The 18,518-nt window shown below is 42.5% G+C and overlaps 2 protein-coding genes across 8 annotated transcripts in view; one reads left to right on the top strand and one right to left on the bottom strand.

Moving 5' to 3' along the window:
• Positions 1 to 305: 305 nt before the first annotated feature.
• Positions 306 to 5,705, bottom strand: PDHB (pyruvate dehydrogenase E1 subunit beta). Its single transcript, XM_061128246.1, has 10 exons — positions 5,576 to 5,705; positions 5,436 to 5,489; positions 3,747 to 3,854; positions 3,591 to 3,653; positions 3,452 to 3,487; positions 3,012 to 3,297; positions 2,491 to 2,601; positions 2,067 to 2,158; positions 1,075 to 1,216; positions 306 to 784 (listed from the first exon to the last, which is right to left on the bottom strand). The coding sequence occupies exons 1-10, from the start codon at positions 5,615 to 5,617 to the stop codon at positions 639 to 641; spliced, it is 1,080 nt and encodes a 359-aa protein (XP_060984229.1). The 5' UTR covers positions 5,618 to 5,705; the 3' UTR covers positions 306 to 638.
• Positions 5,706 to 5,805: 100 nt separating this feature from the next.
• Positions 5,806 to 18,518, top strand: part of KCTD6 (potassium channel tetramerization domain containing 6) — a 43,611-nt gene continuing 30,898 nt past the window's right edge. The window contains exons 1-5 of one of the 7 annotated variants that reach the window (XM_061128217.1): positions 5,806 to 5,960; positions 7,631 to 7,743; positions 7,916 to 8,012; positions 9,739 to 9,816; positions 16,942 to 17,024. The gene's annotated coding sequence lies outside the window, so the exon portion shown is untranslated. Of the gene's footprint in view, positions 5,961 to 7,546; positions 7,744 to 7,915; positions 8,013 to 9,738; positions 9,817 to 16,941; positions 17,025 to 18,518 lie in introns of all 7 variants that reach the window. The other 6 variants (XM_061128219.1, XM_061128221.1, XM_061128222.1 and 3 more) reach the window with 6 other exon arrangements.

Here is an 18,518-nt window from a genome sequence, read left to right as displayed (position 1 = left end):
TCTGAGGAGAGCAGTGTATGGCAGAATATTATGTATTTTGGCAGTGGGAGAAATACCCGACATGGATCTTGGTTTAACTTTGAAGAGAACCTACTGGAATTAAGCATCTGAAGAGTCGGTGGGCAAGTTCCTGTTGTGAGTGAGTGATGCAGTCTAGGAGATTAGTGTTTAGTTCCTGATGGCACTAATTTCTTAACAGAATTCTAGGACTTCTATGCCACATTTATTATCTCTAGAATATAAAAATACCATTAGTCATAGTTAGGAATTCCTTTATTCCTTATCAAAACAATCTTAACAGTAAATGTAGATTAAATGCTTTTATTTTTACATATAAGTTATCCTTTTTTGGATATATCTTTCATCAGGACTCTGCCACATTTACACCATGTTCTTCCAGTGAGAGGGTAAAATTGCACATGAATCTTATTCAAAGAACATGGTACTGTAACAGACCAAAAAAACATGGAACTTAGGAGAGTTTTACCACAAACACATTTAAACTTCTTCCCAGTAAAAAAAAAATCTGTTGTTGCTTCAGAGCTAACTTTATGAATTAAAAGGTCTTTAGGACAATCCAGATGAAGAGTCAGCAAGTATTTTAAGCAAATTCCAATGACCTGAACTTCATGTCCAAACTAGATATTCAGTGTTTTCTTTATTGCAAATATGATGTCTTTAACCTGAGGTACAGAGTTGTCTTCTAGAATCTTTGCGTAAGGCATAGGCACGTCGGCACCAGTGACACGAACTGCAGGGGCATCCAGGAAGTTGAACGCGGGGCCTACGAGGGAAGGAGGTGCAAGTTGAGAGAGGCAAGGAAAACCGCTGAGCACCACCGCCTCAGCACAGCAGGTATGGCTGCCCAGAGCAGGGAGGTCTGAAATCTAGGCTAATTACAAAGAGCTGTTCGTGGTTTTGCTTTTCTCAAACATTTACCCAAAGGAAAAGTACCAAGCTGACAAGTTGAAAATTTCAAGTCATTTGATCATTCCTAGCTTTTGCTTGTTCTGTCCTGTAATAGACAGTGTTTATTACAGCTTAACTCTTCTGGAATCAGTGTCTCTGAAATACCTTCCATGATCCTGGCACAGATTTCAGCTCCTACTCCGAATTGTGGCCAGCCTCCTTCCACGGTTACAAGGTGATTGGTCTTCATGACACTGGCTTCTATTGTTTCAATGTCCATTGGCCTGATGGTTCGCAAATTTATCACCTAGACAGATAATACAGTAAACAGCTTTCCAGAGCCACCGCCTCACAAACAGTGCTATCCCCACAATGCCGCTTCCCTTCTCGTATGTGTGCGTTCTAAGCCACACAGTCATGTCTGAGTCTTGACAACCACATGGACTGCAGCCCGCCAGGCTCCTCTGTCCATGGGATTTCCCAGGCAAGAATACTGGAGTGGGTTGCATTTCCTACTCCAGGGGATCTTCCTGACCCAGGGATGAAACCTGCATTTCCCATCAATCTTCGAGTCTAGGGAAATCTGCCTATGTCAAAGGGGAAACTAATGAAAAAGCTACAAGCAGCTTTGTTCACTTACAGAACCCACTTGTCCTTCCTTGGCTTTAACTTCCTCATCAAAATAGCAACTAACATGTGACTGCTCACCAAGTACCAGATGCTACAATAAGTACAAGTCCACAGCCACCCTGATGGGACAGTAAATGTATTATCCTCACTTTATTGCTGATGACACTGAAATTTATTAGAGTACACATGTAACTTGCTAAGGTATAACTAGCAAGTGGTATCTCCTGGGCATCAAAGGGTTAGACTCAATGACTTCTAAGTTTTCCATTCCCCCAGCTTCCAGCTCTAAGGTTGGATCGTAACTTGATAAAACAGATACCAAAAAGATCCAGACACTAGCTGGTAAAAAGCTAGGTGTTTGAAAACCAAGTAGGTTTCCACCATTAAGCTGAGACAGAACTAAGTAACAAAGCAAGATTTTATATCTAATTAACCCGTTACAGAACTCAGACTCAAACTCCTCTTTCTGGGCCTTAAATTTAAAGGTATCTTTCTGATTCTCTAAGAACACATGAATGTCCACTTACCTCACATTCAATTCCCTCTTTAGACAGCACTGTTGCAGCTTCTAAGCAGTGGCCCACAGGTCTTGAATGAGCAACTATAGTTACGTGTGTTCCTGAAACAAAGTTGTCACAGATCAGAGGTCAGGTTGAAACCAAACACACTGTCCTTCTCTGTAGCCAGCTGTGGTTCTTGTTCATTTGTAAAATTTTAACTTCATTTCAGTGAGATGCAGAATGTGATAGCCTTCCTGGAAATGAAGTACACATCTACGAGGCTCAGATTTAGAAAAGCACAAATACGTGGTGCAGTCAGGGCATAACACATTTTAAGCTTGAACTCGCCCTATAATTTCCTAGTCAGAGGAAAGGCCAGTCACTTCTAGATCGACATAAACAGAAGGAACAGAGTACTAATAATGTTGAAGTGTATACTAATTTCTCTTACCTGGCCTTTCTATTTTGGCTTTTCCAATAGGGATCAGAAAATCTTTTGACTGAGCTTCTGAAGGAAGTTCAAAAGGTACTCCATACATCAATTCATTCTCCAGCACCACCACTGCAATATATAAATATTTAAACCAAAGTAACCACATGACTAAAAAGATCTACACAACACTATCATTCATTCTGTGAGACGTTTCACCATGCTGATTAGGAAGCATCAGTGTCCAGTAGCCTTATGGATGATTTAGATACAGACATCTATAGTCTGTATTTAATTCTGATTTTACCTCTGGGGTTAAACAAGTGTTACAGGTGTGTAGTAAATTTCTCTTGTACCTAACTGGCCCCCATATAGGAACAGATAAGAAAAACACTATTTTGTTTCTATGTTTATTACATCTGTAAATCTCTAACATGTGTCTACGCCTAACTTTAATGATCTTTAATGGTTCCTTCCATGCAGATATTTCATTTTAGCACTTCAATGTTCAAAAGAGATACACGACACACCCCTCTACTGACCTGGGTTGTTATCCCGAATGGCTGATTTAATAAGCCCTTTTGCATCCTCTGAACTCCAGGGGCTGACCACCTTTAAGCCTGGGCAATGCCCATACCAGGCAGCAAAACACTGTGAGTGCTGGGCAGCTACACCTGCTGAGGCGCCATTGGGCCCCCTGAAGACTATGGGCACAGACTGAAGGCCCCCTGACATGTAGTAGGTCTTGGCAGCTGAGTTTATAACCTGGTCGATGGCTTGCATAGAGAAATTGAAGGTCATGAATTCACAAATGGGCCGTAACCCAGCCTGTCAAATCAAAAATGTTGAAAAGATGTTGAAAAGACTGGAAAACATCAGTTTAGAGTGGCAAATAACTACTTTGCCCCCCCAACACTCAAGCAATGATTTTAAAAGGTCTTGTTAATCTCTTTGGGTGACATTCACAAAGAAGACTACATACCATAGCTGCACCTACAGCAATTCCAGCAAAACCCATCTAGAAAATAAAATGCAAATATAAGTAAAAATCCACAAAAGTTAGAGTAGTACCCTTTAACAAACATGCCCCTCCAAGGTCTGCTTCCTGATGGAAGGCTTACCTCAGATATGGGAGTATCTATGATCCTCTTATCTCCATATTTCTTCCACAGGCCTCGACTAACCTATAATTAAGGAATGACCCCATTACTTCTAATTGTACTGGGGGCAAATGGCCACCTCAATTCTGTATAGTGTTTTTTTTTTCTCTTAGTTACCTTATATGCCCCATCGTACTGGGCAACTTCTTCCCCAAGGAGAAATACCTTCTCATCTCTTTCCAGCTCCTCATCCATGCCTTGATTTATAGCCTCACGAACTGTCACCTGTCACAGGTATGGGAAAGCAGTCAATAAACTACAGGATTACTTAGGATACTACTGAGATTCTCTCTTGACCTAGGTTGCCCATAGCACATGATACAAAAACCATCAACAGAACAGGCTTCTCTTTAAAAGTTCAAAGAATTTAAAAAGTAACATTTCTATTGCTCACTGCCAGTCTATGATTAGATGTATAAATGAGAAGTATACTAAACACTTCCCTTTTTAATAATTATTGGCCGCACTGGGTTTTAGTTGCACATACGGGATCTTCCCGTTGTGTCACGCGGGATCTTTCATTGTGGCTCACCGATGCAGCAGTTGCCATACAAGAGCTCAGTAGTAGTGGCGCACATGCTCAGTCTCCCGTGTGGGATCTTAGTTCCCCCAACAGGGATAGAACCCACGTCCCCTGCATTGCAGGGTGGATTCTTAACCACTGGACCAGCAGGGAAGTCCCCTTTTTCTTAATGACTACCTAATCTTGAGAAATCTGCTTGCTGGCCAGACCAGTTCACAGGTGCTTTCTTCCTAAGTAGAGAGTACACTGGATAATTTTATTTCCACATTTGGTATACTGTGGGGGCAGAGAACAGGTAAGGAAGCCTAAGTAATACTACATATTGAGCACTAACTAAGAGTCAGACACTGCCAAACACTTTGCCTTCAGGATCTAGGAATTACTCAACTATAAAGGTTGGTAGAATCCTCCAGTAACAAAAATGAGAAAAGAGAGAAATTCCTCAAAAACTTGAACACAGAATTACCATATAATCCAATAATTCCAACTTCTAGATTTATACCCCAAAGAGAAAGCAGGGACTCAGATAACTGCACATCAATGTTCACAGCACCATTATCCAAAATCCAACAGGTGGAAACAACTCAGGTGTCCATCAGTGGTGAGTGGGTAAGAAAAAGTGGTATATGCCTACAACGGAATACTATTCAGCCTTAAAAACGAAAGGAATTCTGACACATGCTACGACATGGATGAACCTTGAAAACTGGGTAAGTGAAAGAAGTCAGACCTATAAGGAAAAATATTAAATTCCATTTATAAGCCATCCCTGCTGCTACTGCTGCTGCTAAGTCGCTTCAGTCGTGTCCAACCCTGTGCGACCCCATAGATAGCAGCCCATCAGGCTCCTCTGTCGCTGGGATTCTCCAGGCAAGAATACTGGAGTGGGTTGCCACTTCCTTCTCCAATAGGCCATCCCTAGAATACATGAATTCATCACCACAGAAAGTACCGAGGCTTTAGAGGTTACCAGGGGCTCAGGGAGCGTTACTGTTCAATAAGTAAGTTTCTGCTTGGGACGATGATAAAGTTCTGCTGGTGAATGGACGACATGCTAAATGTACTTACTACCACTGAATACACAGTTTAAAACAGTAAATTTTGTTATGTGTATTTTACCACAATAAAAAATTTTAAGGGGAGGTGAGGGAAGAAGTGTCACGTCTAGTTCCTTCAGATCGGCCATTTGATTCCATTAATCCTCGCGTGGGTGACATGCGACCCCAGCCTCTGCCCTGGGACCAGGGGCCCCTCCCGGCCCGACTAGCGTCCGGGCCGGTTACCTGCAGTGCAGCCGGCGCGGTCCGGTGGAACCGCCTCCTCAGCAGCCCGGAGACCTGGCAGGGAGACAGAGAGGACGCTCAGAGGGGGACTGGGTGGGCAGGGGTCGCGCAGGGTCATAGGCGAGGGAGCCATTGCCTACCTGCTCAAGGGGTCTCCGCACCAACACAGCAACCACCGCCATCTTGACCGTGTCCTCTAGCCGCTGCCGAATAACAGCACGGCAGGGCCGCGGACGAGTCGGACCCCGCTCCCCCGCCGGCGCGGGCCAATGGCAGGGCACGACGCCTGCGTGCCCCGCCTCCCGCAGTGCGTCATGGGCCGAGGGGGCGGGACTGAGGGACGTGTGGGTGGTCCCAGCCTGCGGCGGCCGGGAAGCAAGTAGGGAGCGCAGGCGGCTGCTGCCGCTCTGGCTGCACGCCTGGGGCGCGTCCCTCCGTGTTGGTATGTTGAACGCGGGGCCCGAAAGTCAGACGCTGAGGAGCGTAACTCGAGGCCGTGAAAACTGCAGGCACAGAAACGCTTTGGTACGAAGTAGCACTTTATACATAATCTGGTGACTGGGTATTTACAGTCTGACAAGTTACTCTGGAAACACTGTCTTTTGGTTCCTTAAAATGTGAACTGGAGCTAGCTGTCACGTGTGCCAGGCATTATGTTAAGTGCTTTATGGCTCACTTAATTCTCATAGGACCTCTCTCAGGTAATTAGTGTTAATGTTATTAGCTCTATTTCTCAGATGGGTGGACTGAAGTAGGGGGTCAGAATTTGACTTTAGGACTCCTGACTGTAAAAGGTAGTCACTGCTTGGTAAAGCGGAAGTTGGGGTCCCAACCTGGGAGGGAGTTACAACAACCTGCATTTAGAGAGGGCCTATCACCTGAGAAGAGGGCGTCAGAGAATGAGATGGCTGGATGGCTTCACCCATACAATGGACATGAACTTGGGCAGAGTTTTGGGAGATGGTAAGGGACAGGGAGGCTTGACGTGCTGCAGTCCATGGGGTCACAAAGAGTCGGACACGCCTAGTGACTGCACAACAGCAACGTAACCTGACTAGGGAAGCCTCTGGAAGCTTTATCTCATTGGTCTCATTTCGACTTGGGGGCGAGGGGAACGGGTCAGGTAGGACCTCTGGGGACTCCCCCAGTCCTCACTCTTATCCAGAACATTTCAGAAATTTCTGTGAGGGCTGCGAGCTGCTGGTCTGCAACCTGAGAATCTGGGTTTACTGTAAGGGCCCCAAAGAAGCCAGTGCAGCAGGGGAGAGACGAGGTCACAGGAATCTGGTTGCTGAGTGGGAATGAGAGGAGAGGGGTGAGGGCAGAAGCAGAAGACCCCAGGAAGTCTTGGTAGAGAGAACTGGAATAGAGGACAGCTTCAACATGAAGAGGAGGTGACAGGTTTAAGATCTGTTTGGGACTGGAATCAATAGGGTTGCCATGAGGGAAGGGGAAGAGTTGAGGAAGATTTGGGTTTTCTTTGTTTTTGTTGTTGTTGGATGGGTAGGGGAAGGGAGGAGACTAGGTGTAGGTGGGAGGTAAGACTCTATTCTGAATAAGCCGTATTTAGACAACTGGATCATACTCAGGTTGAATGTTTGGAGCCTGGAGCTAGAGGCTAGTTGATGCTAGAGAAATAAATTTGGACACACCTGCTTGGGCATGGCTTTTAGTCTCTGGGCTTTTGCTTCATCATCTTTGAAATGGAGAGTTTGTCTCTAAGATGTGAAGTCAAGACATTCTGTCTTCCTCACCTGACATCATTGCCTAGTCCCTTCAGTCTGTGGACTGAAATAAAAACACACAACGTGAGAGCTGTGAGGTCCGTTTTATTTGGGGACTTAATGAGGACTATACCCCAGGAGACTGCTCTCAGTGCATTGTGATTTGGAGAAGGGTATGCAGTCTGGCACACATCGGGGTAGAAGGTTACTGCTAGTCATGAGTAGATATTTTAGTTAATGATTTTTAGTGCTTTTCCAAGTATGGTGAGATGCAAGAAATTGGGTTCATAAGCTTTTCTCCTGAAATTATCTGAAGGCCTGTTTTACCAGGTTTTCTCAGAGCTCGGAGTGCCTCATTTTTCAGTCTTTGTCGTGAATTCCTTTCAGGGTATGTTGATGGTCAGCAGTGGCGGTGACTAATAACTCAACTGTTGTAGAGCACAATGGCAAGCAACAGTCTTTACTTGTCAGGTCCTTGACAGGAAACCAGTACTTCTCCGGCAGCCACACAGCGTCCTCGGGAATATCCTCAAATTTGAGATATCACCCCTCACTGGTTCCTGGGTTCTGCTTAGAACAAAAATGTAAGTCAGTTCTCTTGCCTCTCTCACCTCTCCCACCATCCAGCACTAAAAGATTTCAGAATTACAAAGCAAAAGGAGATACCAAGGTAAGGGAAGAAAGGCCTAAAGAGAAGCCAAAAATATGGACTGTGATGTAGACAAAGGACAGTATTCTTGGACTTTATTTACACAGAGATCCTAAAAAGCCAGGAATCCTGAGACTGTGTAGCTAGCCTGGCCACTTCAGTCAGAACGGCAGTAGCAACTCCAGAGGACTCAGCCAGTCTCAGGTGAGAATTTCCTTTAAAATACTGACTGCAAACATTTTAGACACATTGAATATCTTCATCTGTATATATGCATTCCTTTCAAACTCTGTAAATGGCCAGTTGGGAAAGCCAGGTATAATTTTATGTTTCGGAGTAAAAAGCACAAAAGTTGGAAGTGCTAAAGTATAAATCCATAATCTTTTTAAAGCCCATCTACATTCATAGGCTCGCTGAATTTTACAGAAGAGGTTTGGAAAGTGTAAGTTGGCTAACTAGGCCACTTCACTCTTGCAATTACATCTTTCCAGAGTTCCAGGAATATTTGTCCTCCAGTATCTTTGGGTCGTCACTCATCAGAAAGTCCTTCATCCAAAGTTTCAATCTCCACAGGGTTCCACAATTATTATTATTATTTTGGTCATTGCAAGCAGGGTTTATTAAAGAGGATTTTTCACTCCATCTTTTTAGCTATAACTTAAACACATTAAAATGCACATTTCTACCACCTTAGAAAGTTCTCTCATGTTTCCTTCTAAGTAATTCTCCACTCAATTCAATAGGCAACCACTGATCTGATTTCCATCATCATATTTCCATTGACCTGTTTTAGAACTTGAAACAAATGGAGTTATATTTGTTTATATTTATATATATATTTGTTATATACCTTGTGCTCTTGTGTTTGGCTTCTTTAGCTCAGCAAATGTTACTGAAATTGATTCATCCATGTTAAATCTTAATACTTTACTCCTCTTTTTATTCTCATAACTTTTTCTTTTGGGAGATCTTACGACTCACAAGAAGTATAAAAATACGAAGAGTGTGCAAGAGTTTTCGTGTACCGTCCCTCCAGCTTTGCTCAGTGGTAATATTTTATATTGGTTATTGTTCTGTCACTAAATCATGTCTGACTTTTTTGTGACCCCATGGACTGTAGTCCTGCCAGGCTTCTCGGTCCATGGGATTTCCCAGGCAAGAATACTGGAGTGGGTTGCATTTCCTTCTTCAGGGGATCTTCCTGACCCAGGGATTGAACCTGAATCTCCTGCTTTGCAGGCAGTCTCTTCACTGCTGAACCACCGGGTGACTGACTCCAGTCTTGCCTGGGAAATCCCATGGACAAAGGAGCCTGACTGGCTACAGTCCATGGGGTCACAAAAAAGTTGGACATGACTTAGCAACTGAACAACAACAAAAATATTTTATGTACTGTAGCTTGTTGTTGAAACCCAGAATTAACATTGGTACAATACTAGTTAGCTAGACACTAACTAACATTGGTACAAGACTAGTTAGGTAGACACTCTATTCTGCCGTCACCAGTTTTTATATGCATCTTTATGTGTGTGCGTGTGTGTGTGTGAGTAGTACTACAAAATTTTATCATCTGTACAGATTTATGTAGCCACCAGCACAGAGTACAGAATCGTTTCATCACTATAGAGAAACTCCTTCTGTAGACACACATAGACACCTTCTCCCACCCCTAACTCCACTGTTCTCTTCTTAACCACTTTAATTTATTATTTCAGGAATGTTTTTACATGGAATCATGCAATATGTAATTCTTTGAGATTGACTATACTTACTCACCCTAATGCCCTGCGGACCCATTCAAGTAATTCTGTGTATCAACATTTCATTCTTTTTTGTGTGTGTGCTTTGAATAGGTTTATTTTTATTACATTAAGTCTTGTCTTTCTGATGTTTCTCTTCTTCCTCTTTGCCTTTTTTCCTTTCTGTCTAGGTCCTGGATGGAATGGAGAGGGCTCCTACTCAGCCTCTAACTATCTTTTCTGAGAGTGGTCAGAGAGTTCTTAAACAGGTCTGTTGATTCTGTAGTATACAAATGCAAGTTTGAGTTATAAAATATTTGGTTTCAACCTAAACAAAGGATCTAATTAAGAAGTAGCCTTTTTAAAAAAGAAGCCATTTTGATCTCAGTGTCCGCAGGGTATTTACTTTAGCAAGCTGCATTTGGCATGTGAATTGGACCCAAAGTGACTCAGTTAAAAAGATCTGCTTAATAGAAAAGCAGTTGTCATGTCTTTATCAGCATTTCATTCTTTTTTATTGCTGAGTAGCTGTATGGCTTTGTCACTTTATCCATTCATCTGTTGAAGGACTTCTGAGTTGTGTTCATTTTTAATTATTTCTAGGATAGCTGCTGTGAATGTTGGTTTACAGGTTTTTATGTGAACTTATATTTTTAATCTCTTCGGGTAGCCGGCAGTATGATTGCCTGTTAAGTGTATATTTAGCTCTAAGAAATTGCCGAACTTTTTCCAGAGTGGCTGTTCCATTTTAGTTTTCCTCCAGCAATGTATGAGAAATCCAGTTGCTCTGGGATCCTTCCCAGCACCTGATATTATCAATAATTTTTATTTAGGTATTCTAATCAATGTGTAGTGGTGTCCCTTGTTATTTTAATTGCCTTTCCCTAGTATTTAATGATACTGAACACCTTTTAAAATCCAGCATCTCACATGATGTGTCCTGCATATAAGTTAAATAAGCAGAGTGACAATGTACAGCCTTGACGTACTCCTTTACTAATTTTGAACCAGTCCATTGTTCCATGTTCAGTTCAAACTGTTGCTTCTTGACTCACATACAAGTTTCTCAAGAGGCAGGAAAGGTGGTCTGGTACTCACATCTCTGTGAGAATTTTTCCGTTTGTTGTGATCCCCACAGTCAAAGACTTTAGTGTAGTCAGTGAAGCAGAAGTAGATGTTTTTTTGAAACTCCCTTGCTTTTTCCATGATTCAGTGAATGTTGGCAGTTTGATCTCTGTTTCCTTTGCCTCTTCAAAACCCAGCTTGTACATCTGGAAGTTCTTCGTTGATGTTCTACTGAAGCCTAGCTTGGAGGATTTTGAGTATTACCTTGCTACCATGTGAAATGAGTGCAATTGTCTGCTAGTTTGAACATTTTTTGGCATTGCTTTTCTTTGGGATTGGAATGAAAACTACCCTTTTCTGGTCCTGTGGCCACTGATAAGTTTTCCAAATTTGCTGACATATCGAGTGCAGCACTTTAACCACCTCATCTTTTACGATGTTAAATAGCTCAGTTGGAATTCCATCATCTCCACTAGCTTTGTTCATAGCAATGCTTCCTAAGGTCCACTTGACTTCACAATCTAGGATGTTTGGCTCTAAGTGAGTGACAACACCATTGTGGTTCAGTCAGTTCAGTTCAGTTCAGTCGCTCAGTCATGTCCGACTCTTTGCAACCCCATGGACCGCAGCACGCCAGGCTTCCCTGTCCATCACCAACTCCCGGAGCTTACTTCAAATTCATGTCCATCAAGTCAGTGATGCCATCCAGCCATCTCATCGTATGTCATCCCTTTCTCCTCCCACCTTCAGTCTTTCCCAGTATTACGATCTTTTCTGGTGAGTCAGTTCTTCGCATCGGGTGGCTAAAGTATTGGAGTTTCAGCTTCAGCATCAGTCCTTCCAGTGAATATTCAGGACTGATTTCCTTTAGGATAGACTGGGGACTCTCAAGAGTCTTCTTCAATTCTTCGGCCCTCAGCTTTCTTTATAGTCCAGCTCTCACATCTATACATGACTACTGGAAAAACCACAGCTTTGACTAGACGGACCTTTGTTGGCACCTTTGTTGACTAGATGGACCTCTGCTTTTTAATATGCTGTCTAGGTTGGTCATAGCTTTTCTTCCAAGGAGCAAGCATCTTTTAATATCATGGCTGCAGTTACCATCTGCAGTGATTTTGGAACCAAAAAAAATAAAGTCTTTCACTGTTTCCATTGTTTCCCCATCATGGTTATCTAGGTCATTAAGACTTTTTTGTATAGTTCTTCTGTATATTCTTGCCACCTCTTCTTAATCTCTTTTTCTGCTTCTGTTAGATCCTTACTGTTTTTGTCATTTACCTTACACATCCTTGCATGGAATGTTCGCTTGATATCTCCAATTTTCTTGAGGAGATATCTGGTCTTACCCATTCTATTGTTTTCTTGTACTTTGCATTGTTAACTTAAGAAGGCTTTCTTATCTCTCCTTTCTCATCTCTGGAACTCTGCATTCAGTTGGATATATTTTTACCTTTCTCCCTTGCCTTTTGTTTCTCTTCTTTCTTCAGCTATTTGTAAAGTCTCCTCAGACAACCACTTTGTTTTGTTGCATTTCTTTTTCTTTGCGATGGTTTTGGCCACTGCCTCCTGTACAATATTACAAACATCCTTCCATGGTTCTTCAGGCACTCTGTCTACCAGATCTAATCTCTTGAATCTATTTGTCACCTCCCCACTATATAATGTTAAAGGATTTGATTTAGGTCATACCTGAATGGTTGTCCCTACTTTCTTCAATTTAAGCCTAAATTTTGCAATAAGGAACTCATGATCTGAGCTACAGTCAGCTCTCAGTTCAGTTCAGTTCAGTCGCTCAGTCGTGTCTGACTTTTTGCGACCCCATGAATCACAGCACGCCAGGCCTCCCTGTCCACCTCAAACTCCTGGAGTTTACCCAAACTCATGCCCATCGAGTTGGTGATGCCATCCAGCCATCTCATCCTCTGTTGTCCCCTTCTCCTCCTGTCCCCAATCCCTCCCAGCGTCAGGGTCTTTTCCAATGAGTCAACTCTTCGTATGAGGTGGCCAAAGTATTAGAGTTTCAGCTTCAGCATCAGTCCTTCCAATGAACACCCAGGACTGATCTCCTTTAGGATGGACTGGTTGAATCTCCTTGCAGTCCAAGGGACTCTCAAGAGTCTTCTCCAACACCATAGTTCAAAAGCATCAATTTTTCGGCACTCAGCTTTCTTCACAGTCCAACTCTCATATTCATACATGACCACTGGAAAAACCATAGCCTTGACCAGATGGACCTTTGTTGGCAAAGTAATGTCTCTGCTTTTTAATATGCTATCTGGGTTGGTCATAACTTTCCTTCCAAGGAGTAAGCGTCTTTTAATTTCATGGCTGCAGTCACCATCTGCAGTGATTTTGGAGCCCAAAAAATAAAGTCTTGACACTGTTTCCACTGTCTCCCCATCTATTTCCCATGAGGTAATGGGGCCAGATGTGATGATCTTAGTTTTCTGAATGTTTAGCTTTAGGGCAACTTTTTCACTCTCCTCTTTCACTTTCATCAAGAGGCTTTTTAGTTCCTCTTCACTTTCTGCCATAAGGGTGGTGTCATCTGCATATCTGAGGTTATTGATATTTCTCCCAACAATCTTGATTCCAGCTTGTGCTTCTTCCAGCCCAGCGTTTCTCATGATGTACTGTGCATAGAAGTTAAATAAGCAGGGTGACAACATACAGCCTTGACATATTCCTTTTCCTATTTGGAACCAGTCTGTTATTCCATGTCCAGTTGTAACTGTTGCTTCCTGACCTGCATACAGGTTTCTCAAGAGGCAAGTCAGGTGGTCTGGTATTCCCATCTCTTTCAGAATTTTCCACAGTCAGCTCTAGGTCTTATTTTTACTGACTGTATAGAGCTTCTCCATCTTTGGCTGCAAAGAATATAATCAGTCTGATTTTAGTATTGACCATCTGGTGATGTCCATGTGTAGAGTCGTCTCTTGTTTTGTTGGAAGAGGGTGTTTGCTATGACCAGTGTGTTCTCTTGACAAAACTCTCTGTTAGCCTTTGCCCTGCTTCATTTTGTACTCCAAGGCCACACTTGCCTGTTACTCCAGGTATCTCTTGACTTTTTACTTTGCATTCCAGTCCCCTATAGTGAAAAGGGCATCTTTCTTTTGGTGTTAGTTCTAGAAGGCCTTGTAGATCTTAAGAGAACCATTTGACTTCAGCTTCTTTGGCATCAGTGTTTGGGGCATAGACTTTGTTTACTGTGACAATGAATGGTTTGCCTTGTAAATGAACTGAGATCATTCTGTCATTTTTGAAATTGCACCCAAATACTGCCTTTCAGACTCTTGTTGACTGTGAGGGCTACTCCATTTCTCTCAAGGGATTCTTGCCCACAGTAGTAGATATAAGGGTCATCTGAATTAAATTCAAACATTCTCATCCATATTAGTTCACTGATTCTTAAGATGTCACTGTTCACTTTTGCCATCTCCTGTTTGACCACATCCAATTTACCTTGATTCATGGACCTAACATTCCAGGTTCCTATGCAATATTGTTCTTTACAGCATCATACTTTACTTTCACCTCCAGAAAGTAGAAGTGTTAGTCGTTCAGTCGTGTCTTTCTCTTTGTGATCCTGTGGACTGTAGCCTGCCAGACTCCTCTGTCCATGGTATTCTCCAGGCAAGAATACTGGAGTGGATTGCCTTCTCCAGAGGCTCTTCCTGACCCAGGGATTGAACCCGGGTCTCCTGCATTGCAGGCAGATTCTTTACTGTCTTAGCCTCCAGGGAAGCCAGACACATCTACAACTGAGCATCATTTCCACTTTGGCCCAGCCGTTGTATTCTTTCTAGAACTATTAGTATTTGCCTCCGCTCTTCCCCAATAGGATATTGGACACCTTCTGATCTGGGAGGGCTCATCTTCCAATGTCATATCTTTTCCCTTTCATGGATCATGGCCTTGTCGTAGTGAAGGGGCCTGCGTAACTCAGTGAAGCTATGCCGTGCAGGGCCACCTAAGATGGACGGGTCATAGTGAAAAGTTGAGAAAATGTGCTCCACTGGAGGAGGAAATGGCAACCCACTCAAGTATTCCTGCGTAGAGAACCCCATGGACAATATGAAAAGAAATTATAATCAACTAAAAATAACTGCATGCGTGTGCAACTGGGGCAAAATATGAACAGGAAGATACAGAAAGACCAAAACACAACCCGTTTCCGTGTTCTTGACTGGAAAATCCCATGGCCAGAGGAGCCTGGCGGGCTATCACGCATGGGGTTGCTAGAGAGTCAGATACAACTTGGCGACTAAAGACAACTGCCACTTCTGCGGTGCTGGGAACAAAAACAGGATACCATGCATGATCCCTGCACACAATACCTCCAAGGGTGTGGGCAGAATACCTTAACCACCCCGTCTATCTTTACGCCATTTAAGGAGCCACCTCACAATTGTCCCTTGGGGAGGGTAGATGAGCAAGGGCACCAGTTACTTGTTCTTAGTCCCTTGTGCTGTGGCCCGAGTCCCCATAAAGCTTTACCCAAATTCCTTGTCTGGCCTCTTATCTATTTCTGTTGATTCAAGAGTCCAAGGACCCTGACTGGTAACAGTAGGACCTCTGACATAATGCTCTGTTGATTGAATCTGCAGGTATGGAATCTGAAGGCCGACTGTATATTCTCCTAGTCTGTGGCATATCTCATCATTTTTCAATAGTCTTTCAGAAAAAAAGGGTTTACATTTTGATGAAATTCAGTTCACCAGAACTGAAACATTATGTTTTGATGTCATCTCTAAGAACTTTGCCCAACACCAGGTTGCAAAACTTCTTTTATGCTTTCTTTTAAAGTTTTACAGTTTTCCATTTAGATCTGTGGTTCATTTGGGGGTAATTTTTGACGGTGAAGGACAGGGAAGCCTGGCGTGCTGCAGTCCATGGGGTCACAAAGAGTTGGACACGACTGAGAGGCTGAACAACAGTGAAGTTTAGGTGCAGAGTTTAAAAAAAATTTTTTTAAATTATTTATTTAATATTTGATTGCACTGGGTCTTCACTGCTATGTGTGGGCTTTTTCTAGTTGTTAAGAGTGGAGACTACTCTCTAGTTGCAGTGCGTGGGCTTCTCTTTGTGGTAAAATTTTCTTGTTGATGAGCACAGGCTCTTGGCACACAGGCTTCAGTAGCAGTGGCTCTCGGGCTTAGTGGCTGCATGGCATGTGGAATCTTCCTAGAACAGGGATTGAACCTGTGTGCCCCTCACTGGCAGGCAGATTCTTATCCACTGTACCACCAGGAAAGTCTCCAGAGTTTTTTACATACGGATATCCACTTGTTTAATATTGTTTGCTAAGAAGACCATCTTTTCTCCACTGAATGGCTTTTGCACCTTTGTGCAGAAATCAGTTCGTTGTTTTGACTGGTGAAGTTGGACTCTTCTGGCCCATTGGTCTCTGTGTTTATCCCTTTTTCAGTCTTACACTGTCTTAGTTACTCCTGCTGTGAGGTAATTTTTAAAATCAAGTAATGTGAGTGTTCCAACATTTCTTTTTCAAAGTTGTTCTTTTAACAATCAGCTTATCTGAAGCTACCAAAAAAAAAATCTTAATAGAATTTTTATTGAAATAGTGTTGAATCTATAGAACATTTAAAAAAGAGCTAGTATCCTATTTATTTCAGTCTTCTTTGATTTTTTTTATCAGCCTTTTGTAGTTTTCCGCATGCACATCTTACACATATTTGATTTCTGTCCTTTTTAGGCTATGGTAAATGTTATTTTTAATAATTTTGGTTCCTGGGGACTTTCCTGGTGGCTCAGTGGTTGAGAATCTGCCTGCCAATGCAGGCGATGTGGGTTCAATCCCCTATCTGGAAAAATCCCACATGCTTCTGGGGAACTAAGCCCATGCACCACGGCTGTTGAGCCCATGCACTGCAACTACTGAAGGCTGTGTGCCCTGGAGCCCATGCTCTGCAACCCGAGAAGCCGCCACACTGCAGCTCGAGAGGAGAGTAGCCCCTGCTTGCCGCAGCTAGAGAAATCCTGCATGCGGCAGCGAAGACCCAGCACAGCCAAAGATGAATAAATTTTAAAAAACTTAAGTTTTTTAGGTTTTTGGTAGTTTACTCCTAGCATGTAGAAATGCAGTTGAAAAAAAAAAAAAAAAAAGAAATGCAGTTGATTTTCAGATATGGACATGATGTCCTGCAATTTTGCTAAACTTATTTGTTGTTTCCAGAAAGAGCTTGTTTTGTATGTTCCATGGGATTGTCTGCTTAGACAATTATGTTTGTGAAAGAGACAGTTTTTTTCTATCTTTCTAATATTTTGCCTTTTGTTTCTATTTCTTCCCTTTTTTGCTATTATTCTAGTACCCATGTTGAATAGGAGTGGTGAGAATGGACATCTTCACCTTGTTCCCCGTATTAGAGGAAAAGCATTCACTCTTTGACCAGTAAGTGTGATGTTTGTTTAAAATTTTTGTGTGGATGCTTATTCAGGCTAAGGAAGTTCTCTCTGTTTCTCAGTTGCTGAGTCCTTTAATCATGAATGGCCATTGCATTTTTGTCAAATATTTTCTCTGCATCCGTTTACTAATACATAATCATTTGATTTTTCTTCTTTAGTTTATTAACATTGTGGATTATGTTGATTGACTTTCAAATATTGAAGCAATGTTGCATTACTGGTATACACTATACTGGGTCATGGTGAGATATATGTAAAGACACACATGCACACGCATATATATTGCTGGGTTTTGATTTGCTAGTTTTTTGTGGAATTTTATGTGTATGTTTATGGAAGATTTCTTGTGTGTCTGATTTTGGTATCAGTGTAATGGTGGCCTGCTTCAAACGGAGTTGGGAAATGTTCCCTCCTCTTCTGTTTTCTGAAGGAGGTTGTGTAGAATTGCTTTTATTTCTTCCTTAAATGTTTGGTAGAATTTATATTTGAAACCATCCAGAGATTTCTTTCTCATGGAGCTTTTGACTACAAAATCTGTTTCTGTAATGAATATAGAGTTATTCAGGCTATCTATTTATTCTTGGGTAAATGTCAGATGCTGTTATTTTTCAAGGACTAAGTCCAGTTCAGGTAAGTTGCCAAATTTATATGTGTTGATTTGTTCACAAAATTCAATTTTATATTCTGTAGGGTTTGTAGTGATATCCCCCTTTTCATTCCTGAGATTAGTAACCTGTGTCTTTCTTCCTTATTTGTTTGTCATTCTGGCTAGAGAATATTCATATCTTACATTTTTGCAGATAATCCAGATGATTTGGATTTCTCCCTGCCTGCTGTGGAGAAGGCAATGGCACCCCACTCCAGTACTCTTGCCTGGAAAATCCCGTGGACGGAGGAGCCTGGTGGGCTGCAGTCCATGGGGTCACGAAGAGTCAGACACGACTGAGCGACTTCACTTTCACTTTTCACTTTTATGCATTGGAGAAGGAAATGGCAACCCACTCCAGTGTTCTTGCCTGGAGAATCCCAGGGATGGGGTCGCACAGAGTCGAACACGACTGAAGTGACTTAGCAGTAGCAGTAGCTGTGGGCTGTGGTTCCAAAGTCAGCTCAGTTTTTAAATTTCCAAAATTTTTTTTAAAAAATATATTATTTATTTATTTTTGGCTGCACTGGGTCTTCTTTACTACACACGAGCTTCTCATTGCGTTGGCTTGTCTTGTTGCAGAGCATGACTACAGGCTCAGTAGCTGTGGCTCAAGGGCTTAGCTGCCCTGCGGCAGATGGGATCTTGCCAGACCAGGGATCGAACCCATGTCCTCTGCATTGGCGGGTGGATTCTTTATCACTGCATCACCAGGAAAGTCCCCAGCTGATTTTAAAGAATTTGCAGTGCTATTTGGATCAGTCCCACGTGTGTGCCACCCAGTGGTCACTTGGGGACCTTTGGTTGTACGTTACCTCATAGCTCAGTTGGCAA

Source organism: Dama dama, chromosome 24 (genome assembly GCF_033118175.1).
Source record: "Dama dama isolate Ldn47 chromosome 24, ASM3311817v1, whole genome shotgun sequence".
Classification (NCBI taxonomy): Eukaryota; Metazoa; Chordata; class Mammalia; order Artiodactyla; family Cervidae; genus Dama; species Dama dama.
The sequence above is the reverse complement of the archived record's forward strand: the minus strand, read 5'-3'. Positions and strand labels throughout refer to the sequence as shown.